We start from the raw sequence: 26,214 nt of genomic DNA on the forward strand, positions 1-26,214 counted from the left end.
TTTGATTTGAAACTTGTTTAAATTTCTGCTCCGATGAAGAGAGCAAGAATAATTGAGTAGTTTGTACAGCTTACCTGTTTAGAGATCTAAATGTGGTGCTTGCTTTGACTTTAGTCCGTTTCTTAGTGCCAAATTCAATATTTAAAAAATATCTAGATTCTGCACTGCAAAATCTCAGGCAAGTCCATGGAGCTGAGTGTAATATTTCTTATTTAATCCAACCATTAGTGAGCTCATTTGATGAAGTAGCTCCTAATATTAATCACTGTGTTGTGTCTTTGCCATGAAAATGTATCAGCTTAACTCTCCTACTGCATGTCACAAAACACCATGAATCAAAAGAGCTTGTGTCAGTTTGCAGTGGAAAAACATGTTGTTGAACCTGTGAATTTTTATTGAGATTATTGCTGAAAAGCAAATACTCTGATGAGCATGTGGTATAGAAAGTCCTTTCTTCTTCAAATTGCTGGTAAAATACAGTAGCTTGGAGTAGCATGGAGCTGTTACATGGTGTTTATAATTCTGTTCTGGAAACCATAGAATTTATGGGCTATAGCTAGGTGATGTTATCAAGGGAGTGTTTACACTGCATAATGGAGATCAGAGACATAGTACAGCAACCTTACATCAAAGGAATCCTTAAAACAGAGAAACATTAAACTAAAAAGTGCAATATATTTTAGCAGTGAGATATTAAAATATATGACCATATGTTGGGTTGCTAACTGTCATATTTTGGCATGCTGGTTTAACTGGAGTGTCTGTGTTTAGAGAGAGGGACAGTTCTACTCTGTTACACCGGTCTGTAACCAGAGTAACTCCACTAACTTTTGTATATTTATACTATTGGTTTTTTATCCCCCTGGTTATGCATTCCATCAATTCCATTATTCATTTGGAACAAAAGTAGCACCCTTGTTTCTATGTTCTTGCCTAATGCAGTGGCTTTAATACGCTCTGGGGGTCAGACTCTGAGCTCCTTTACCTCAGTGTAAATCAGGAGTGATTTCCTTGAGAGGGAATGGTAAACTGTATAAATCTGGGAACAAATGACATAGGCTGTACTTACAGGATGGGGGACTCTATCCTGGGAGGCAGTGATTCTGAAAAAGATTCTGGGGTTATGTGAGCTCCCAGTGTGACACTGTGACCAGGAGGGCTATAGTGCGATCCTTGGATGTATCAGCTGGGGAATCTTGAGTAGGAGCAAGGAGTCCTGTATTTAGCATTGGCGCAGCTGCACTTCGAGTACTGTGTTCAGTTGTGGTCTCCACAATTTAAGAAGTATGTTAATACATTGGAGAGAGTTCAGGGAAGAGCTGTGAGAATGATTGAAGGAATAGTAACCATGCTTTAAAATGATAGACTCAAGAAGCTCAATCTATTTAGCTTAACAAAGGAAGGTTGAGGGGTGCCTTGATCACAGTTTATAAGTGCCTACATGGGGAACAAATATTTTACAATGGCCTCTTCCATCTAGCAGACAAAGGTATAACAAGATCCAGTGGCTGAAATTGAAGGTAGACAAATTTGCACTAGAAATATGGTGTAAATTGTTAACAGTGAGCATAATTAACCATTAGAACAACTTACTAAGGGTTGTGGTGGATTTTCTATCATTGGCAGTTTTAAAATCAAGAATGGATGTTTTTCTAAAAGATGCTCTAGTTCAAATAGGAATTACTTCAGAGAATCGCTCGGGCCTGTGTTATACAAGAGGTTAGCGTAGATTATCACAGTGGTCCCTTCTGACCTTAGAGACTATGAACTCAGTGGAATTACTCCTGCAGTAAATTTACGCTGAATGTTTTATTTTTCTTAAATGTATAGAGATACAATATCTATAGGCCCCCATCCTGTGCTCTGAGCACCTATACCATAATTTAAAAACATTCAAGAGGACTGCCCATAAATATAACAATTTACTCCCCTCCTCAAGAGCCTGGGGAAAGAGATGCCCCTGGCAGCATGCACAAATCCAGGCTCTGGAATACCAAGGCTGAGAATGAGTTCCAAAGTCATTAACTCTTCTCAGACAATGTACTGTCAGCAGCTTCCTGTCTTTTATATCAAGGGAGCGCCCACCCAAGTGTCTTTGCTGGTCTCATTGGTGGCTGTATTTCATGAGGAGAAAGGTGGATTCTCAGGTAACAAGGTCCCTAATCATCTAGGGTTTTGTAGATTAAAACCAAATTATGGAGAATTCCATCTGGAAACTTAGTGGGAGCCCCAGTGTAGATCACAGAGCACTGGTTATAAAGTGCTCCTGCTCCCAGTGTATAAGTGGGATGCAGCATTCTGTACTAGCTTCAGCTTCTGCAGCTCTCTTGGCTGCAGCAGCTACCTGGGTATCCAAGATCCAACACCACTCCCAACTTGAAAACCTGTTTTACAAATGACAGTCACACTTCCTCAATGAAGGGTGCTGACAGCAATGCAGCCAATATTTCCAGCCATTTCCCTCAACCCACCAACTTTGTCAGCCTCATGTAGACAGACTCACAGAGAGAAGACTCTCATACAAGCCCCAGTTCCATCTAAATGGGTAATTTGCTCAAATGTTCTGGCTGGCTCAGATATGATGGTGTCATAGAGCTGGGTGCCATACTGAATGCAGCGCAGACATTGTCCTTCCAGGGGCTTCATATTCACACTGTACAGGAAAGGTGTCAGTGTAGATCCCTGCAACACCCACACAAGAGAACCTTTGGCACAGAGGACAATTGCTCACAGCTGTCCTTTGGGCTCTTAGTGAGATAGGAGCAGGGCCACTCCAGAGCAGCTCCAGCCACCCTTTCTAGAGTTTTCAAATGAACCAACAAAATTTACCATTAAGTGCTACCAACCCATAGAGTGGTCTGTCAGAGTAGTCTTGTCTCTCAGGACTGCCTGATAACTCATTAAGTTCCATCAATCTCCAAAGGCACACCAGCAAACCAGTTCCATTGCCCTGTCATTGCAAATCAAAGGAGACGATGGTCTGTGCATGACAGAAGGGTAAACCTATCCCTCCCACATCCACACTCTGCCCAGAAGTGTGAGCCAGTGTGTGGAGAAAATAAGGTCAGAATATGACACTTGTTGACCTAATTGTTTTACATTTCTGCAAGTATTTATGGAGGTTCTCAAGAAAGCCTCCTCTTAAGAAGTTCCTAATAAAGAAGTATACCATCATATAGGTTTTGTCTTCATGCAGCCTTGTAAGATGTACAGCATAGAAGTCGGTGGCTTATTCACTGTACACCTAGTATATTAGTGATATATGGGCTCTGGCATACACAGAATGCTACACAGGAATGGAAGATGTTGCACATGTGTCTCCAAAGCTGTAGGGAAATGTATGTTTGGAAAATAGTATGTGATTGTGGAACTAAAAACAGCATCACGATGCACATACACAGGGTGGCAAAGTTAAATAAATGAATTTTCTTTCCTAACTTCCGAGTGGTTAAAACCATGTAATTGAAACATCCTCTTTATATCGTTTTCATAATGGAATTATTATTATTCTACATTAACATGTAACATTTAGTTTAATAGATATGTATCAAAGTTTGGAAAACATGTCTGTTTTATACAGCATACAGCATTTGTATCTCTAGGCCATCTTACAGTTTCAAAAAATGAATAATAGAGCAGTTCACTGACAAAGTAAACATTGTCCTCCCTCTGAGGAATAGAACGGCTTTAACCAAATAGGTTTTTGCCAGATTATATGTGCACTGCAGTCACACCACTGGAATTAATAATACGAAACCAGCTGAGTTAAGTGAACAGATTTGCAACATAATCGACTACTGATGGTCAAAACATACTGCTCTGGCAACCGTGGGTATCAAGAAGTCATGTCCTAAGTATTATTTTTACGTGCAGTAGCTCAGCATGCAACCCATTGCACTACTACAGTACAAGTGAGACTAAGGCTCAGCAGAGGCCTCTGAGCTCTCATTTTCCAGGCAGGTGCAGACTCTCTGGGAAATGTAACACATACACTTGTATTGAAGAGAAAAGTTAGAGACTTGAATTGAAAAACAGTGGTGAAGAAAGCCTGGATAAATACCACAAAGCCCTCTTTGGAGTAGCCTAATATCTTGTAGAGTTCCTGCCATGTAGGGGTGAGAACCCCACAAACATTTGCCTCTGATTGGGAGTGCATTGCGAGGAGCTCCCACGGTTTCAATGCACTACATTTACCTGAATGGTTAACTAGAGTATCAGTATTATGAAACTACTTGTATCTTTCTTTTAAAAAAAAAAAACAGCTGCTTCAGTATTTGTATTTTACAAAAATAAGGCACGAAAAAAGTAAATTTGTTGTCAGTTATAAACCCAAACTCATATCATTCTTTAGTCCCACTGTGGCAGTTTCCTTCCATTTCTGCCCTATTCAAATGTTAACCCTTCATACCAGAGTTTGAATGCTCAACCATTTGTGTGTTGGGCAGGGAGTCAGTGGCAATGGGAGCGGGTTCAGAAGGCAAGTGGGTAGGAGCAATAGGACAAAAATCTCTGAGGTGGAGTAATAGTAGAAGGCTGAAAGGAGAGAAGATAGAAGGGAGCCAGAGAGGTGGGTTGAAGGGAGAAGAGTGGGAGCGTCAAGCAACCTGGGAGAAGCTGTGTAGGAGAATGACAGGGGCAGTGTGGGGAGAGCAGGGCACAAGCTGCAGCTAGCTGATCGGCCTGTCAGCAGAATCTTAGGAGTTGCAGCTCTTCTAACCAGCAGAGGAGAAGGGTGACGAGCCATCCATAGGAGGTTGGCGAGGAACCGCAAAGCTAGCCAGGGAGGGCAGGCTCTGTGTAATAAAAGGGGTTGGTGCTGTGCTTCTTTTCTCATCCGGCTGTTCCTGAAGTGTCACTCTGGCAGCTTCACTTAATTTGTCCTCTTCTCATGGGGAAAACATGAGAGCTCCCACTTCGTTACTTACAGTTTTGAGGGTGGCTGATAGTTTACCATTAATATGGTTTGATTATCTGGATCCTACTGTAAATAATTGCATGCAGAATAGTCCAAAGACTATGGAACACTCTCCCAAGGGCAAAAGTGGAAGCTTCCTTGCTCAGAACATTGAAAAGGAGAATGAACAAAGCCTTAAAAATATATATTTTAGGGAGCACTCTGCCTTGGCAACATAATGACCCGAGAACTCTCTGGATTTTGCAAGAAATACAACTGATAAAACTTAGTTTGGATTTATCTTGGGCACTTCTGATTTCTTTTTTTTTTAAAGTGACAGAGAATTTTCCAACAAACTCCAAAGCCATCCCCGGAGACGAAATGCCAGCCCTACACCCTGACCTCGTTTAGCTTTGCTTCACAACATTCTGATTGTGTCTGTAGTTGTGGCTCTTTATCTCTGCTATGGAAATCTGCTAGTATGGAAATCAGTGTTAATTTCTTCCTAATATAGAAATAATTTACAAACAAGAAGTGCACAATAGTTATGTACATTTTAAGCAATGAAGTTTTAGGTTGTTATACTCCTTTGTTCCTCTTCTGACCTAATGAATGAATATATGTAAGCTTTTAAACAAGAATCTGCAGAAGCTTTTAAACCAGAATCATGTAACAATTTACTCCGTCCTTGAAATAGTCCAAGCGTGGCCAAACTTATTGACCCTCTTTGTGCCGAATATGACAATCTTCAGAAATTCGAGAGCCAGGGCACGCCTGCTGGGGTTCGAGGCTTCTGCCCCAGGGGAGGCACCTGCGGGGCTTGGGGCTTCAGCCCTGCTCCTGCTAAAGCCCCGAGACCCTCCCTCCCCTCTGGGCAGAAGCCCCTACCCCATCACCCTGCTGCAAGCAGAGGTCCTGAGCTCCTCCCACCCCCAGTCTAGTAGGTGGAGAATGGTGGTAGGGAGGCGTGGGGTAGTTTGGCCACCCATGAAATAGTCTTTCAGTACCTTTTTACCAGTAACATTTCACAGTAAATAGAATTAAGTACTATTTTTTACCTTAGGCCTTATTTGTCTGAACAGCGTCCTGTTGACTTCAGTGCGTTTTAAAGGTGTATCCACACAGAACTTATTGCAGGACTGGGGCAGTAAAGATTTCTGGTGCCCTTCCAATGGTAATGAACATGTAAAAGTACAAGAGCCTGTAACTATCAGGCAGGTCTATGAATTCAGGGTCGGTATTCTAGTAGATTTCAAACCTGCTCCATAGACTCCTGTCCCTTGGAGGATTTTTTTTCCAGATCACAGGATTATTCCATTTAAAGGTGAAATTTTAAATAGCAAAAACCTTCTAAAATTATAGAATGGAAATAATTAGCCTCACTTTAACTTTCGGTATTTTTGGAAATTGCAAGGTAGGATGTAGGATGCCACACTTGGAACATCTCTGAATATTGATTCTGCAGCTCCGGATGAATAAAGTGACTCCCTCTTTAATGTGAAAAACAACTAAACATACACGTGCCAAATTCCTGCTGCTTTTTCTTCCAAATTCTCTGGTCGTTTATTAGTTCGGTGGTCCTTTGTCCTTACAAACAAACTATAGAATTTCACCTTGTCAGAGAAATCTCACTTTGTAAGAGAAAAAGTACTTTTCCTTAATTGTATTCCAACTCTGTATATTTGGAACCTTACCAAATTAAATGATCATATTTTCCAGTATGTTACTGTCAGCCTAAGATCTCTTTACTTAGGTGCTTTGTGGTTTCACTATAAGAGTTCCTGGGAAGTTCAGAACAAATTTCTATTCATGGTTAAACCAAGTAAATGTGTTCTCTAACAAGCAGAAGTTGAATCCTCAGGCAGATTAGAGAGAACCTAAACTATTGTCTTCCTCACAGGTGTTTCTAAAATGCAAAGACTCAAAAAGTTAAATTATTATAATTTCAATACAATAGACTTTCTCCTAAATATATTTTACCTGTCTCATTCTCCTGTTGCAGCCCAAATTGATCTGATTAGGTATTTGTTAGTCAGTCTACCTCCAAAAAATTTTTTTCATCTTCCCTCTCTCCTGAGCATTCAACTGTGACGACTGCTTTCACAGCAACTTCCAGCACTTGAAACAGTTTTACATCTAAAATTCCTTACAGCTACAAAGAATAGCATGAAGAGCAAATTTTCCAAATTAACCCACCTACCCGTAATGTGCGGTAATAGCATTAGGTCCAAAATTCAGAATTTGTTTTAAAAAGAAACAGTGGTGGGGAGATATAATCTTAATGGAAATGTCTCTTATTTTTTATTTCCGGGTTTGTTTTTTTTAAACAAGGCTTTTGCATTTAAACATTATCCTGTAGTATTGTGAGTACAGAGAGCATTGTGAATGAGAGCCACAAAGTGAAGCTGACTAGAAATGGATCATAAAAGTGAAACTGCTAACCTGTTCTCATTGTGCAAATGCAATAAAATGCAAAAAGTTAACCAAACCACCTCAGCTGATGAAAAAAATGACATTTTAAAAATTCTCTCCATTTTAACTGTGTAAAATGTTGCAGAGGCTCAGGAGTTTACTTATGTTATATTATCAACACATCTTAAGCTGTGTTTGAAGTTTATCCTCTTGTACTCTTGATAGGCAGCATATCAAAGATGTCAACATTTTGGTTGTATGAAACTCTTTGTCTAGCCTCCTTCTTACATAAAAAGAAGAGCAAATAAACTTAAATGTAGATGGATCAATCTTTTAAAAAGAATTAATTTAGTGTGGTGGACTCTAGATTCAAGTTTATTTTAATATAAAGTTGAATTAAGTACACAAAAATATGGAGTTCACTTCTGTTGACATGTATAGTGAGTATGCGTCTGCACTGTGAAATGAACATATGTCATACTCTGTAAAATTTTAAAACTTTACTTTGACAAGTAAATTGTCAAAATACTCTGTATTTAGACATCTAAATTAAAGTGCCCTGATTTTTTTCAGAGGTGCTCAGAACGGACAGTTCCCATTGGTTTAGTATTGATATAATCCTGAAACAGGCTATTTGATAGCAGCCCCTTGTGGCTGCATGGAGCCCCATTGGCTTCAAGGGGGTCTGTGCAAGTGTAGGGCATCTACCTGCATAGTTTCTGTGGCAGGATTGTGACCATAGGTGCCAAAACTTCGTTGTCCAGTATGCAAATATTGGTGGGAATGAGTTGAAAGACCTGGCAGTAACTAATTCTCCAAAGTTGGCCTTCCTTAAAGTTAGTGTGACCAGGTGTGAAAGATCATCCACATCATTCTTGTTCAAAATCTGTCACTGTTGGTAAACATTTTCAAAATAAAATAACAACCACCATTTTTTTTTGGCAGAACCTACCCAAAAAAAATCAATTTTGTTGGCTCCCCCTGCTTGCTCTGCAGTCACAATTAGTGAGCAAACACTGCTTCCAGAGCTCTGCCAAGATCGTTATTGGTGCTTGTGCAAAACCCAGGGAGTAAAAATAACCATATTAATTTTGACTTCATTAGATGCATAGGGGACCACGGCTAACAAGTGGAAAGTGGAATCAGCAGAGATACTTTATTTCAAAAACTCCTAAGAGAGGATTGCAAATAATGGAAGTGGGTTTTTAGGGATGTAAAATTACAATGAACCCTTGTTAATTCTCACTAATGGTCAAGATGTGAATTGGAAAGCGTATCAGTATGGGGATAAATGCAAATAATTATACCCTGGTAGCTAGCCAGGAGCACTGTATCATGGGCTAACCCTGCCAAACACAGCTGTAGGATCTAGCTTGTTTCTTAAATTGCAGTTGTTTGACTTTGCAAATTTAATAATGTTCTTGTAATTAAAGGAGGGGCTTTTTGTGTGTAATTCCCTAGTTTTTTTAAAAGGCAAACCTGAAACAACAGAAATTCCATCCAGTGCCATCATCTTAATGCCATGGTTCTTCAGTGGGTTTGGAACCTTTAAACCCACAGATCTCTGTCATTTGAGCTACCGGAGTAATTGGTAGCAATAGTAGCTTGTCATCTTTTTTGTGGACCCAGCACTAGAGGGGGCAGAGGAATAGTGGATCAGGGATCTTGGGGTCCATTCCAGGCTCTGGAGGCGAATGTGATCTAGTGAGCAGAGACTCTTTTCTACCTGTTTTCTCCAAACAGGACCCTTTCTGTCCCCCACCTGCTCCCTATCCTGTCTCTTCTCTAACCCTGGTATCTGGCCCCAGTCCCATTGTCCTCATATAGGCAGTCGTTGTCTTCATTCCACAATCTCCATGCCCAGCAAGATCTAGTTTCACCCCTCCTAACTCCCCATCACAGTCCCAGTCTCCTTGCACAGTCATTCCATTTCCCCCAGCTTTTCATTCTTAGTCTCCTTGCCCAGCCAGTCCAAATTTCTCTGCCACCCCCCAGTTCCTCATTCAGTCTGTCTCTCTCTCCTACCCTGGCCTCCAGTCACGCCCCAACTCCCCCTCCACATTTCCAGTCTTCACTAGCTCCCAGGCACAATCTCCCTCCCCAGGCTCTTCATCTAATCTCAGTGCCCGCCTGCCTCTTTGTCCCTGTCCCTAGCCAGTCCTGGTTCTCCCCTCTACCCTGTTTCCTAGTCAGGCCTCCCCCTCTCACCCCCCCCAGCCAGCTAACTGATTCCTACTCTTTATCCCACTCATTTCCAGTTTCTGTCCTACCCCCAGGCTTCCTGTCCCACTCTGTTCCCCTGTTCCTGCCCCACCCTGCAGATCTGGCTCTCGCCCCCCTGCCAGGAGAGGAGCCAACGACAGCAAAGGAGAGACAGGCCCCCTGCTCTCAGTTCAGGTGCTCAGACCCTGACCTGGCATGGCCCGCAACAGACCAGAGCGGGAATGTCAGGGAAAGTCTTGCTCATCTGCTAAAAATCTAAGAAGTCTCTACTGAGCATGTGCAAACTGCATTTTTTCAAAGATTTGTAACTTGGTCAAATTTGGGCAGATTTTCACTGGGATGGCAAAGGGCATGTGCTTAACACAAAGGCCACCCCTTGCCAAATTTCAGGTCCCTGCTTTAAAGCATGGGGGTGCTAGAGCTTCTCCGAAGAAGTTTGGGGGGATATTTTTAACATGGGCAAAACACTGTATTTTTCCTTAGCCCTATTGTCAGCAATGGCTGACAGGTTTCGGCTGAAATTTTCCAGAACAATTCATCCTGACAAGACACCCACCATCGAAAATTTCAGCCCAAATAGTTAGTCTGAAAAAGTTATAAGCAATGGAAACCAGGTTCTTAGAATGGGAAATGCTAGGCAACCTTAACAATAGGTAGTGCTACCAGCTCCCCGTGCTATGTTAAAATATTGCTAGGCCAACTCTGTCTAGATCCCTTTCCGTGGAAAGCTAAATCTGTGGGAATGAACATTTCAGTCACTAAAATTTTATTAGAAATAAAGGGAATTCTTGGCAGGGTAAGTTATTTTCTCACATCAGCAGGAAATTAAAGGGTGTCAGATTTACCGATAAGGCCATGCCTCAGAGCCAAGGCAATGCAGGTTACAGTAGCCTGCAGACTCTTCTTGTCTTGGCGATTATTTTTTAATCATCCCATTTGGTTACTTTTTCCTCCGATAGTACAGTTTGTTAACCTGACACAAGCAGTAGTACCTTGTAGATAGATATCTCAGCTACAGCAGATCACTAAACAGGATACATCTATAGAACCCCAGCCACTAGAGCAAGGTTGTTTGCTGCCTCATCAAGAGTATGTCTACACTGCAATAAAACCCCTGCAGTGTAGACATTTGAGCTGGAGCTCAGGCTCTGAGACCCCTTGAGGGGGATGGGTCCCAGAGCTCAGGCTCCAGCCCCAGCCCAAGCCCGAACAACTACACTGCAATTTTATAGCCCCACGAGCCTGAGCCAGTTGACCCAGACCACCCGCTGTTGTGCTGTGGGTCTTTTATCACAGTGTAGACATACCGCAAGTGTCTTGGGCAGAGGCAAGCGAGACCACGAGCCTTTCACCCACCCTTTCTTTCTGAGCTTCCAGTTTAGTCCATTGCTCACTTTCGTGTAGAGCACTGGTTCCTAAACTTTAGCACCCTGCAAACCCCTTTCACAAAAATATCAAATCTCGCAAACCCCCTCCTAAAAATGAGTATTTCCAGGGATTTTCTCCCTTACCTAAGCATAAATGATAGAAGCAGTGATCTTGGAAATAATTTGGGTTTTTTATGACACGGTTATTACACACTATTTATTATTACATTATTATTTATCATTACATTATTAATTTTATTACATTATGAATACGGCAACACTCTTCCAAGATTTCACTTTTGTAGCTCATATCACTTCGATTAAGCCTTCTACATGTTTCATCAAGGAGTACCAGATGTGAAACAGCATGAAGGTATTTAAGAAGCCAACTCAATTAAAGCGTTCCTCCCATAAGCATTCAGGTCTTGAGCAGTCCAGGCAAACAGTGTACGACGACAACAAAGCTTAAACTTGTTCTGCCAGGAAGTCACGGTCCCGGGGCTCGGGCTGCCAGTCCCAGCACCCAGGGTTCCTAGGGACGGCTCTGTCCGCCATTACAGAATTTTTTTCTGAGACCCCCCTGATATATTTCACGAGCCCCCAATGGAACCACTGGTGTAGAGTACATTCAACCCAAAGTGAACAGAGAGGGCCTCTTTTTGTTTCAGCGGGGATAAAAGACATGCAGCACAGGGCCATTTGAGTGTGCTACTTTGTTGGGTTTTTGTTTTGATCCATAAGACACAGAACCAGTTAATCCAGTTCTCTCCCTTCCTTACTGCTAATGATGGCAGTTTCACCGAATGCCTTGTTGCTGTGGCTGAAATGATAGACAATCTCCCTGGTGACATTGCTGCATGCATGACCTTTTCCGCCTGAAAACTTGGAGCTTCACTTTCATCAGGGCCACTGGAGCTGGAACAAACTTGCCAGAGCCTGTCAGTTTCATGGAGTGGCCTGGCTTGTGAGATATTTCTAACTGTCCCAGGTTGGGTGAGACAAGATCACGGGATGTTGCCTCTCCACAACTGATGGTTGAGGCCTGCCTGGCCTTTATGTGGGTATGCAGTGGGAGGAAGGAGCAAGGAGCCATCTCTTTGTGTTGCCCCTTTAAGGATCAGTCATTTCTGCAGACCTGAGTTCAAGGAAATGCAGGGATTGTGTCCTCCCTGTTCCTCCAAAGGTGCATGGTATTTCAAATGGGTATAGAGGAGGTGGAACTATGGCTCTAACGTGAGGCTGTATCCTACAAAGGGCTTTCATAGTGAGCGTGCTTCACCTGTGACCAGGGAATTCAGGTAAGCAGAATGCTCTCCAGTACATCCTCTAGGACAGTGCTACCTCCACATTTCTTTTCTCTCTAGGCTGTGCCTAACTGGCACAATCTAGCCTTGTAAGATATAGTTGGAACAACTGGTTCTATGGTAGAAGGCTGCAGGTTGAAACTCTATGCTTTCATGCTTTGAGAGCATGTGTATGTCAAGTTACAGTGCAGCCTGCATCTTGACACTGAAATTGAAAGAACTTTGCTTAATAGATGTGTATTTGTGTTGCATGAGATTCAAGGAGCCCTTCCCCGGTACTGTGGAGCACAAGAATGCGTCAGAGAGAGCTGTAGCAGCTCACATCGCCTAGTTTTGTGGAATGTAAGAGCAAAACCATAGAACATAAGGACATAATTTCGCAAGAGCCAGTATATGTATTGAACGGTAAAACAAATGTAGGTGATTTGTCTTTGTTCTGCTGCAGCTTGTATGTTAGCATCCTCTGACATTGGCGATTTGTCTTGGTTCCTTTAAATTCCTAAGTGGATTATAATTTTTCTCGTGGTATTAGTTGACAGCAGTCATTTTTCATGGCTTTACTGCATTCCTCAGATATTTAGAATTTTTTAAGGGAAGGAGTTCAGTAAGAGGCAGCCATCTCTAGGGCATGGAGTGTAATGCAGACTCTGCAGATGAAATAGCTCAGGAATGTAGTCTGTAAACTTTGATGTAGTTGCTATGCTTAAAAAAAACACAGGATTTCACCCACTGTGGTTTACAGTATTTAAAGTATATAATTATGTACATGTCAAATGTAAATCCTTTAAATACTGTGGCATGGGCAAATTCCTCAGTACTAATGTACTTCAATAACTCTGGAATACGCAGCCTGAAATAATAGTGAAGTTTGCTTATAATGAAGATGTTCTTGATCTTTTCAAACACTCATAGGCTCAGAAGATATAGCCATGTAACTTAACCTCATCGCTTTCATATATACACACTTTTCATGGAGACTGCCCATATAACAAATTTGTCTTGTGCCTAATATTGTGGTGTCATTTATGAGCCTGCAAAAATATGCCTTATCTAATTAGATTAGTAATGATTCTATTTCATATAGGAATTACAGCAACATAAGCAGAAAATAATCACACACGCAATGTCAAAATAAACATTTACGTCCTAAGAATATTCTCAGGTGATGTCATACCATCTGTGCCACTATAGCCTGTCAGAATTTTTGCTACAGCAGCATCTGGTGCTTTGGCAATCTGCAGGCAACTAGAGTAACTTTACAGCTGTCTTTAACTTTGCTTTTATATTTAAGCAGCATAAAGGCTCTGTGATCTGCTCTGTAGTCCTATATACATAACGTCTCTTTGATTGCAGTTTGGATTCTGAGGACTCTACTACATTATTTTCCAGACCGTAAAAATGTATAATGTCCAAAGAAATGTTCTACCAGATTATTTTGCAAGACAATAATGTTGGGATTCCTTCCAAGACCTCTTGCACTTGGCTTATCCAGAATACCTCATCCAGTTCTGAGAGAACACTTTATCCCATTCTCAGGATCCCAAACAACTCAATTTGACTCCTGCTCATCACTCAAGTTACTTTATTAGGCATGTGACAGCTCTGTGACCACGTGGACGAGGCCACCCAGGTGCAGGGATTTAAGTACTGGGTAATACCAGTTCCAGTTCCAGTTCAAGCATGTCACATGCTAGACAGTTTATGTACATTTTTCCTTGCCACTAACATCTCTGCTTGTTGGATCTAATTGGGTTGGACGTTGTGCAGATCATGTAAGGACCAATAACTTTGGAGATTGTGTAAGGACCGATTGCTTATTTCCTCCCTTTATCTGCATTTCAAGTTAATCAGTTCAGCGCGTTCCCACTTATCTCAGCTAGCCCTGGAAACACTGTCTCCGGCACACAGCCTGTCAAATCATTGTTTACAGTTGAACCTTGCACTCAAATTTTACTCATGTCCAGCAAGATCTATGCCTACAGTTACGTGCCCCAAATTCTCATGTGTTATCTTCCTACAGTGTGAATTTATCTTGAATTATAGTCACCACCTAAAATCCAGTGTTCTTGCTTGCTTGTTTTCCCTGATCACCAGACATTTAAAAGGTAAACCAAGAACAGCAGTGGTTCCCAACAATATCATATATTAATTTTTGTATGTGCTTGGCGCTCCAAGATAATACAATGATGTGTAACTGTATGTAGAACACATGTAAGTGAAGTAGTGTGTGTGTATTTTGTGTGTATAGCAAGCATGTTTCATCTGCAGTTATCATTCAGTTATCAAGTAAAATGGCAAATCTAGCGACTCTGAAGATATTGTTATGATAATCCCTCATTGTAACTGAATAGTACGATAATTATTGTAATTCTTGTGTAAATGATTGGTATGCGACTTAAACCTGCTCATGGTAAGGCCTTACTGATAAACTTTCATTCATGCATTCATTCATTCATGCACTCAGTCCCTTCCATTCACTTGTTTATTTTTCTGACCTATGTGCTTTGCTCTTTAGAGTAGAAACACCCTATTTTGACTACACTGCCCCTTTGGGGCTTGTTGCATCTATAAGCAAAGATTGGGAAAGTTTTCCACGTGCACACCGAGGAAATAGGGAGGGGGCTATTTTGAAAGAGTGCTCCAAGGAAAATCTGTGTAACTGATGTTCACATCTTACGAATTGAGCTTAGGTTTATTAAAGCCTGAAGTGTTAAGCTCTTTCCCCCCCACCCCCCACCACCACTAAATAAAATACATCAGGAAGAGACTGGAATGTATCCAATTATATTTGTTCATTATAACAGATAAGTGTATTCTAAATTCAGATTTCGCTGCTCTGGATGATTTTACTAGTTTTACTTGTTTACTTGTCCAAATACAGTTGGTAAAACTCTAGTCAGTCTACTTTCTTTTCCTTGGGGTTTTGCACATTTGTTCAGGAAAGTTGTATTCAATTATTATTATTTATTTTTATTGCGAGCCCTAGACATGGACCAGGACCCCATTGTGCTAGGTGCTGTACAAACACAGAACAAAAAGACAGTTCCCGCTGCAAAGAGCTTAACGTCAAAGTGTAAGACAAGTGACAAGAGATGGAAACAGGGTAATACAAAGAAACTGTGAGATAATATGGGTTAGCATGGTAGGCCAGCTAAATGGTTTGATTGGATGTTCAGTTTATTGAGGTATGAAACTGTTATTTTAATCTGTTTTGTGTGCAGATGTATTGTGAACAAAATAGCCAGGCAAATGTCCACTCTGCGTTTTCAACATTATTTTATGCTTACCTGTTAGAAATTGCCACCTTGTAGCCAGTAGCTATCCAATATTGCAAAGTTTTCAGCTGTTCAGTGACTGCACATTGGTTCCCCTTTAACTGAGTTAGCAAAATGTTGTTTGTGATCTATGTGGTTAAAAAACAATCATGCTCCTTTCATCTTTTCATCTGGTCTTATGAGGTGTGGAGCACTCCTCTGGGAAGGACTTAGCATCATACAGTATCAGGTCCTCTTCTTTTTCATTTCAGATTTTACAATGTGCTATAGTCTCAGACAAATATGCAGGGTGTAAACAGTATGAGTAAAATCCTGGCCCCATTGAAGTCAATATGGGGTTTAACGATGGACTTCTTTGGAGCCAAGATTTCACTCTGAGAAGGGAGAGGAATTGTTTACTGGTGGTGGCTATAACTAGTTGTAGTGGAATGAAACTAGAAAGGGGGAAATTTAGGTTGAACATCAGGTAACACATTCTGGCAGCGAAACTGTGAAACTAGCTCCCACAGTAAGTGGTAGAAGCTTGGGTCCTTTGAAAGTGGATTCAACAAAGCATTGGGGAATATACCAAAGGGAAAAATCCTACACTGGCAGAGAGATGGACTAGCTGACCTATTAGTTCCTTTTTTTTACTGTAATTCTAGGAATTAAAGAAAAATCTACTCCCTCTCCTTTAGGCAACTGACATTAGCACACTTTTTTTTAAAGACAGAAATGTTTGTAATGTAACGATTTAAGGGAGCTGTTGCACTAGCAGAAACTAAAGATCTCTATACATAAGACATTAAACTGCATGGTGCAGACAACACCACTCTTTCTAACGACCTTGATCTTACTGGTTTCAGAGTAGCAGCCGTGTTATTCTGTATTCGCAAAAAAGAAAAAGAGTACTTGTGGCATCTTAGAGACTAACAAATTTATTTGAGCATAAGCTTTCGTGAGCTACAGCTCACTTCATCGGATGCATCCGATGAAGTGAGCTGTAGCTCACGAAAGCTTATGCTCAAATAAATTTCTTGATCTTACTGTGCTCAGGATGGGCTGATCATCACTTTGCTGGCTGGTCTTTTAGGTACAACACCTACCTGCAGTTAACCACGCTGAGCAGGTTTAGAGTTGGGGAACTGGTTTTATGATATTGACTCTTGTTCACTAGGGACTGTGCCAAGACCACCAAAGTAACTTCATGGAAATCATGTTGCAAATAAACCGTGGTCCCAAAGGTAGACGAGGGCAGGTTTTTCTAATCCACCAAAGCACCCTAATCTTAGCATGAACACACAGACATACTGTTCATCTTAAATAAACCTTTGTTCTTCTTGTACAATAGTGATTTTTCTTTTTCTTTTTTTCTTACAGTACAACAAACACCTCTTTGTGCACATTGGACATGCCAACCATTCTTACAGTGACCCGTTGCTTGAATCAGTGGACATTCGTCAGATTTATGACAAATTTCCTGAAAAGAAAGGTGGTTTAAAGGAACTGTTTGGGAAGGGCCCCCAAAATGCCTTCTTCCTAGTAAAATTCTGGGTGAGTAAGACATACCATGGAAGTTAATTTTGACTGTGTGTTCACGTTATGTGCTTCTCTACTCTTTCTAAATGTTCACGTACACAGGAATTTATTTTGTCATCACTTAATAACGTGAAGCTGAGTCTCCATCGTTTGTGTATATCCTTCATGTGGGACACTAGCACAAAGCCACTTCTATTGATGTTTCCCACAACATGTCTGTGTTCCTAGAAAACAACTGTAGTAATTGTAGTGCCTGCCAGCACTTTGTTATACATGATCCTTTGCCAGTGACAAACAGGTAATAAGTTTCATTGTTTATAAATGGTGAACTGCCATCTAGTGGTTTGATTGAAGAGCAATATCAGCAACTTAAACTGAGACTTCTGTGTATATTTTTGAGTGTTTTGTATGTTGGACTCTGCTGAAGGCAGGTAATATAGTTTTTAGCCTTGAGATGAGCCAATGTTTTCACAACACGCTTATATTTAAAATTAGTATTAAAAAATTATCTAAGAGTTTGTGATATTTCCAGTGCTGTTGTATAATGGTTTTGGTTGCTTTAATTTCTGCTTCATTGTTGAAGCAGACCTGCCTTCAATTTCTCTAAGTACATTTGGGACAGTGACATGGAATTCTGTTTGCAGAGGAATTATACCTGCCCAAAGTAGCTGTGAGGAGGGGCTGAAGGAGGATTAGAATGAAGGAAAGATAAAAACTAGATATCAGAAATGTTGAAAAATATCCAAAATATTGGTGTCACTTTATCCATGTACATCGCTGTACATATACGGTTGTATTTCACTGGACAGTTCAATCGATCACCCACTCTATAAGACACACACATAAATGGCAGTAATCCCCCAAGCTTCTCTAAAAGATTTAACAGCAGACCATTATAACGATATCTCATTTTAGCAAGACACCATTTGTTTTACAATATCGACTGTAGAACATTTACTAATACCTGGAATCGTAAGTGTAGGGTTGAATCATAGAATATCAGGGTTGGAAGGGACCTCAGGAGGTCATCTAGTCCAACCCCCTGCTCAAAGCAGGACCAATCCCCAACTAAATCATCCCAGTCAGGGCTTTGTCAAGCCTGACCTTAAAAACCTCAAAGGAAGGAGATTCCACCACCTCCCTACGTAATGCATTCCAGTGCTTCACCACCCTCCTAGTGAAAAAGTTTTTCCTAATATCCAGCCTAAGAACGGGACCTCAAGAGGGCATCTATTGCAGGCCCCTGCCCTGAGACAGGACCAGATATATCTAGACCAGCCCTGTCCAACCTGTTCTTTAAAACCTCCAGTGATGGGGGCTCCACAACCTCCGTGGTAACCTATTGCAGTACTTAATTACCCTTATATGAAAAAGTTTTTCCTGCTATCTATCCTAAATCTTCTGGGCTGTAGATTAAGCCAATTACTTCTACTTCAGATCGCTGTCCTCTTTGTAAAATCCTTTAACATATTTGAAGGCTTCTTTTCTCACTCTTCTTTTCTCAAGACTAAACATTATGAACTATTATAAGGGTGAAAAATCCTAAAAAATAATTGTCAAAATGAATTCTAAAAAAGCATGTTGTGATGCAAAACATTTGGTTCGGTTTGTTTGTATGTGTTCCACTTCCCTGATAATTTGTCAAATTTAGTAATTCACAATGGGACTCCCAGTCATTCATTAGTGCCAATTAATGAGGTTCTACAGGAGCATAACGTGTTGCCTTTCAATACTACTACTTCTGTGCTGAAAAGTATAAGTAAAGAAGATTGCTCCCAATTTTTTCTTAGCAGTTAAAAAAAGGTGCAAAAATCTGAAATCCTCATATCAAGATTTGCATTTTCCAGGAAATAAAAGGGTTGCTTTAGCTTTATATAATTTATGTTGAAGCTTTTGCCATCAGGAGGATCGGGGGTTTGGGCCGGGGAGAGGTGTTCTGCTCTAGCATTCTCTTGATAGTGACATAAACAAAACCATGTTTTAAGCCAGGAAAATACTCCCTGAAAGTATAAACTTGGCATACATTAATTGTTGTGATCATTTGTGGTTGGCTTAGCACCAAGAGCATGTTAAGCATGTACAGACAAGAGCCCTGCCACTAAGAGCTTACAGTCCTATAAAAATTGTATTGCCATGGTTATATTGTGGTTTGCATATGTAAATAAATATACCGTGAGGTCATCAATTGGGTCTATCATGAGATCTGAACGTGTGAAGTTTGTCCGTGAACAAAGGTGGCTTGTGTGGTCTGTCAGACTGAGCATTAGGCCCTCGTTGACCTGTTAGACATTTCCTGCTGCCTCACAGGTGCATGTTGCTCTAAGAATTAAAATGTAATGTTTTAAAAATAAGGTTTTCTACCACTAAAGTTGTGGAAGCATTTGGAAAATCATCCGGTAGTAAGTTTCAGAAATTCTGTATCAAACTATTACACTCACAACAGGGTCTGAAAAGCTAGTGTGGTGTTTAATGTCAGTTTTTAAGAACATGTCCATAGATATAAATTAGGGCTGCTTGGTTTTCATTAACGTTCCCGCTTAAAGCAGAGCCTGAGCTTCAAAAATGAACTTTCTAAGAACTTAATTGAATGTAAGTAAAGTAAAGGGAAGCGAAACGTGCATGAAATAATGTCTCTAGTCACACAGCCCTCTGAGAGGGGGATTATTTTCTCCCTGATAGCTCTTGCTACTGCTGCTGCTGCTCTTACCTGAGACTTCTTCCTGCTCCCCAAGTGGGAGTAAAAAGAAAAGGAGAACTTGTGGCACCTTAGAGACAAATTTATTTGAGCATAAGCTTTCGTGAGCTACAGCTCACGTCATTGTATGCAAGTGGGAGTGTTGCTCTGCCAAATGATGGACCATTCTGGCCTTTACCCAGCTATTTCACTTAAGGTATTGTCTGCCTGGCAATCCAAGGTGTGATTGTTGCTTGGATAGACACATCCATGCCAGCTTTGGCCTGGCTAAAAATAGCATTGTAGATGTGGTAGCTTGGGCTTCAGTAACAAGAGTAGGTGCCCTGGGTCTCCGGGGTGCTTGCGCAACCCATGATAAAGCCCATGCCATCCCAGCTATGCAGCTATTTTTAGCCATGCTGTATGGATAAAACTAGCCTGTATATGGCTCCACGAGCTGCATTCATGCCTCAGATTGCAGATTTACCCAGAAAATGCATTGAACAAAATGTGCCCTACTCTTTGCTAATGCCAGTGCTTGCAGAGATCAGGGCTGAAATCCTGGTCTTATTAAAGCAAATGATAAAATTTTCATTGACTTCAATGGAGCCATGTTTTGGGCAGAGTTTGCTGAAGAGGGGTGGGATTTTTATTGTCTTGAAAATTGGTATTAAATTCCAATTTAATTCCAGTGTTGTTTTTTATGTTAAGTAATGTGTGTACCTCCTAGGATGGACTCATGGGTGATAAAACACCAAACTACCCATTCAGCACCTTCAAAACACAGTGTTAATTACCAGAATTTCAAGCATTACTCAGCTAAACCTTAGGTCTCAGTACCACTTCTGCTTCTGTTGCCCCCTTTTTGAGTGGGTAATTGTCTCTAAGGATCAAATTTTCAAAAGAGGGTGTAACTTACAGTCCATCAACAATATAGGTACCCCTATTTCACTTACCAAACCCCGCCTTTGTGCTAACACATGCTTGTACAAGAGAATCCCAACTTATGCAGGTTGGACCTTGTGCTTACAATTACACTTCTGTACTCGCACATGTGGGGTTTTATGGGTACATGAGGTATACACCCATTATCCCAACCACTGGCAATTTAAATATTTTAATAGGCATTTTCCAGCAAGGACCTTTAAAGCCCCAAGAGGAACTGGGCTAGTTTTAAAGGCCTAATTACAGTTGGGGAGAAGTTGGTGTTGAAATTATTAACAGTGGAGATGGTAGTGCACGTATAGTTAAGGTTCCCCAACATTTGCCACTAAAAGACCCTGTTTTCAGTTGCTAATATCTTTGCCAAACTTTAACTATTCAGGCTGAAATTGTCCATGCCAGGTGTCTGCCTCAGGGTGAGTTTTTTGCTGTGGCATCAGGTGCAGGAAGTGAGAGCAGGAAGACTGTCTCTCTTGCCAGGGCAGCCTGACTAGCATGCAGAGGGGATAAGAGCCAAACCTGGAGGGGTGGGGGTGGTAGATTGGAACATGGAGCCTGTTGGAGGGAGGTTGTGATGAGTAGGCAGGGGCTGACTAGCAAAGAGACCAAGAGCAGAAGCTGGTGGGGAAATGCGGGTGGATGAGGAACTGAAATCAGAGGAGAAGCCAGGATGGGGAGACTGGGAATGGCCAGGCAAGTAGAATTGGTCGAGGAGTCTGGAGGGGGAACTGGGATGAGGAGCCCGAGGAGGGAGACGGGGACTGGAATGAGGAGCCCGAGGGGTTGGGAGACTGACTGGGACTACCTGTGTGACTGGGACAAGGAGCCAGAGATGGAAGGAGTAGAGACATGACTGGGGCATAGATCAGGCTTGAGGGAATAGGGACAGAAGAGTCTGTGACCTCCCCTACAGTATAGTCCCCTCCAGAAACTAGAATGAAACCCAAGATTCCCAAGTCTCAACATTCCACTGCAGTCAGAAGATATCTGTGAAACCTACAGGCAAAATGTGTCTGTCGTCTCCCTCTGGTACTGGTCCACAAAGAGGATGACAACCTGCTACTACTACTATCAATTTCTCTGTTAGCTCAAGTGGCAGAGGTCTGTGCTGTGCATCTAGAGGATCCAGCACCTATGATGAATCCTGTAGGTGAAAATATGGTTCCACATGATGAAATTTCTAGGTGGTTTTGTTTTTTGTTTGTTTTATTTTAATGCTAAAATTCCATTTAAAAAACTCAGGTAAAAGAAATTCATGGTTGCAAAGTTGAGCACTCAAAAGTTAGTAAATGCCAGAATTAAGGTTGTCTGCTGAGCACAGTGGGAGGAACCTATGCAACCTTAATTCAGCCCCTTTTTGCATATGCATTATGATACAGACATTAAGTACATGATCACATCCTATTTTTCTACGGGACAGATGCCTCACTAAGTGCACAGGATGAACCTGCACTAGGGATGAATCGGGGTGGTGTAATGAAGGAGGCTGTTGTCTGTATGACACCAGACTCATTTGTTGAGGAAGCTGCAATGTGTGTAGTGAATGAGGGTAGGAACTGGAGAAGGATAAAGGATGGTCTCATGATTAAGACGAATGATTACTGCCCTGGAGCACTGGAGCATTCCTGCCTGTGCCACAGTGTCCCTGTGTGATGCTGGGCAACTCACTTAAATCAGGCTTTTTACGAATTGTGTGTTCCTCATTTTTTGGATGACTGATTTGGGATCTGATCTGAGTGGCAGAGTTACTGAGCACCCACAGCTGCAGCTGAAGTCAATGGGAGCTGTGCTTTAAACGTATAAACTGTTCTATGATGTAACATACACTGAAAAATCAGGTCCTCAGCATCTCAGATCGGGCACCCAAAATTAGTGGGCAGTTTTCATAGGTTCATAGATTAAGCGGTCAAGGGACCACTGTAATCATCTCCTGTGAATTAGTTTTAATCTCTCTGGGTCTCAGTTCCCTATCTGCTAAATGGGAATATTACCACCTCACCTCACATTGGTGTTGGGGAAATAAATTAATTAATGTTTGTAAAGATCCAAGACTGTACCATGACAGCACCATTTTTTCCCATGAGGAAATTAATAATAATTGTGTCTTTGAGTCAGGGTTTGAATAGTGTGCTGTAAATAAAGCCTAGTGGGACACATTGAATGTTGAATAGCTGCTCATTAACTGTGCACAAGAGGAGGCAGGAACCTGTGGCAAAAATATGTGATCATATAATTAAAGACTGCATAAGCAAAAGGGGGCTGAATTAAGCAAACTTAATGGTGTTTTAACATAGTTTTTTGTGTGTAATAATATACAGATTAGAGAACATGTAATACCAACATTCTTGTTTGTTATATATTAAAAATATTGATGAGAATTTGTTTTTGAATCATGAACTTGTAAGAGGTTAGAGGATTTACTTTTTCCTGGGTTTAGCTAAGGCAGAAGGGAATGTGCCAGTTTTAGAACAGTGTTCTGTGTATAACAAAAGCCGTGATGTGTGGTCCTGTAAGAATAGACTTTGCGTCAGTCCTTTTTGGCTAGAAATGTATGTAAAACGAACGATACACATCTAGGTAATTAGTCATGAGAATTAGATCGCAAACTGTCAGCTCTCTTTTCTTAATTTTGATCATGATATGATGATTCTACAGAAAAAAATATTTTAATGTCTTTTTTTTTTTTAATGGGAGCCATAGAGAAGCTGCTCTAGAACTGTTGGCCCATTCACAAGTATTACTACTAAAATGCTGGCAAGGTCTGGGTTATCATCAGTAAATGCTGAGCAACCCTGACTTCTTAGAACACTTGTGGAATTTTAAGTTCATGAATTTTTTAAAAAAAAAATGTTCTCCCATACTCCTGTTCTTTTTTTCCCTGTTTTTCAACACGTGCATGTATGTACAAAGAGACACACACATACACACGTATGAGTCAATATCAGCCATTTCCACTTTAAGAAATACAACTCTTCACAGGTACCCTTAATGCAGCGTATTTCTGCTTATTCTTAGCATTCTCTCCCTTTCTTAGCAGCTGCACCCCTTCCATCATTTCTTTGTCTCCCACCCTCTCCTGCTCCGTATTGTTAAAGCACAGTGTGCTCAGCCCTGTACAAAATGCAGAGGATTATTTAGTTTTTTGCCCATTGAGAGTAAACAATCAAAACAGGCCAACAAGACAATACAGATACAACTCGGGATACCTACAGGAAGGATGTCAGTACTGCACTACTTTAAATGCTCAGGTGCGTAATCACACTGACAATTTCCATTGCTATTTTTAGGCTTGGTGGAATTAACGTAATTAAAAGAGGGATTTGAATCAAGAGAAGGTGGTCAGTTTGTGCCTCAGGAGCCAGGTGTAGAAGGGCAGTATGGAAGAAAGCCTGATGAGGAGTGAAGGCAAAAGAAGACAAGGGAGTGTGGGCAAAAAGTAAGAGGGAGGAAGTAGAAAAACATTAAGGCAGATAGGCAGGCAGGAATGGTGGTGGTGTGTGCACCTGAGGAGGTGAAGTGGAGAAACTTGAACTTGTTGTGGAAGGTGAAGGGAAGCCAGTGGAGGGAGTCAAAGAGAGGGTTTCATGGTCCAAGCAGCGGGTGAGGAAGAGTATTTTATATTAGCTGTGGTAGTATTTTGAATCGGGAGGAAGGCAGTGGGGTGCAAGGCAGGGAGACTAGAGAAGAATGACCAAGTTGATGGATGCCCAAGACATAGACAAGTGGCTTAGCCATGAAGTCATAAAGGAATGTTTCTTTTATCTTACCTCTTCAGTTAGGATTTGGGCTTTACAGCAGATTGGTTTTCTATAATTTTCTCTGTGACAGATATAAAGACTTGCTAAAAAAAAAATGGGTTGAGATCTATAAAAAACACTTGGCCATCGTGGAATTTGGCTTTGCAAAGTATCAACTACAAAGCAAATTACCATATTTCTCTGCAGGGGTCTGTTCTTTCATATGAATTACATCTAATCTGACATACAACATGATACCGACAAGTAAACAAGCCCTCAGCCTCAATTTTGGTGAAGAATCTGGATGGTGTGGTTTTTGGTCTCCTCCATATCTGTGTCTAAATCTTGCTGCCTCTTCCTTTGTCTCAAATATCCACCCCTTTCTGTCTGTTCAGAGCACTTGCCCAGGCCCTTATCTTGCATCTTGAATATTATAATCTACTCCTCTTTGCCCTTGATGTCTACAGCTGTTGCAGATGCTATCACTAGACTCATCTGCCTGGCCCATTATGCTAACCACCTTTCCCTTCTCTGTACATGTATCCATCAAGTTACTAGATCTGAAAGGTAGGGTGGGGCTAAAAGGAAATGGCATTAAAGGTGTGGTTAAGAAGCTTGTACATTATGTGAAGGGGCTCTCCCTTCACTACCACATCATGTACAAGCTTCCTAACCTCACCTTTAATGCCATTCACCATTTAGTCCTTCTTCTCCTCCATTCTCTCCTCTCCCCTCCCCCCTTTTCAAATGTAATAGCTTTAGTAATAACAACCTCCTGACTAACTGGCTTTACTTGCCTGCATGACTGCTTTTATCCACAAACACCTCTGTGCTTTTTCCCAGGACACCCCCATGTCAACATTTGTAAAGCTGTTACCTTATCCTATTTTAATCCCTCCCACCTTTACTCTGTTGCCTACAAATCACTACCATTTAGCACTACTTTGGCTGGCAAGCGCTTGTTACTAGTAAGCACACGGTTATCACTAATGTATCCATGCACACCTGTCTGTGCTGTAACCTCACTCCCTTCCTGCTCTTGTTCATTTATTTGTTTGTCATGTTTTGGCTGGATCTTAGATTATGAGTTCTTTGGGGCAAGGATTTTCTTTTTGTGTTACTACTTTGCACAGTGCTTAGTGCCTGTATAATGAGTCTTGATCCTTGTTGAGAATCCTGAGGTGCTACTGCAGTAAAAAAAAATAGTAATTTGGTTGTGCATTATGGGCCAGATCTTGCGCCCAAGGAAAGCAGCTTTGACTTTGACCATAAATTTCTGCAGGAACAAGAACAACCCCTATGAGTAAATATATCTAAAATGAGTGAAAGACTGGTCTCTGGATAGTCACACAGTAGGAAAGAACAATCATTATAAATTAATGTCTGGCTTTATTGCTTTCTTACTCTGCTACATTAGCTACCTTAATTTTAAATGCTTGCAGTAGTTTGCATTATGTTTCAAACTGATGAAAGCTTGGTCATATGTCAGTGCAACTCTGTGAAATAGAGAATGAAACTCATCTGAAGATGTCTGGGTGATATTAATTGATTTTTTTTTAATGAATGCCTCCATTTGCAGGAATCTGCAATGCAAACAAGCAGTTATTAGAAAGTAATACATATTATAATTAGGGCAAGCTTTTAAAGATGCTTTGAAGTCCTAAACATTTTTGAAATTCAAATGTGGAATGGAAATAAAGGAATCTGCACAATAAAGGGACATTAAATTATGTCTCCCCCCCCCCCCCCAAAAAAAAAAAAGAATCACTGTTTTATAGATGTAAATATATGCCATAATTAGTGGTAAGTAACATGAGCAGGATGGTTGAGTTTATTCCTATTCTTATTTAAAACAGCTGTGGCATGAA

The 26,214-nt window shown here is 41.0% G+C and overlaps 1 protein-coding gene across 7 annotated transcripts in view; it reads left to right on the plus strand.

The window, feature by feature from the left end:
* TEAD1 (TEA domain transcription factor 1) overlaps window positions 1-26,214 on the plus strand; it is a 210,260-nt gene that overhangs the window by 165,774 nt on the left and 18,272 nt on the right. For all 7 annotated transcript variants that reach the window (XM_037899842.2, XM_043548913.1, XM_037899837.2 and 4 more), the window contains one exon: window positions 16,835-17,008. In XM_037899842.2, coding sequence (XP_037755770.1) covers window positions 16,835-17,008 — 174 coding nt within the window. The remainder of the gene's footprint in view (window positions 1-16,834; window positions 17,009-26,214) is intronic.

Source organism: Chelonia mydas, chromosome 6 (genome assembly GCF_015237465.2).
Source record: "Chelonia mydas isolate rCheMyd1 chromosome 6, rCheMyd1.pri.v2, whole genome shotgun sequence".
NCBI classification, from domain to species: domain Eukaryota; kingdom Metazoa; phylum Chordata; order Testudines; family Cheloniidae; genus Chelonia; species Chelonia mydas.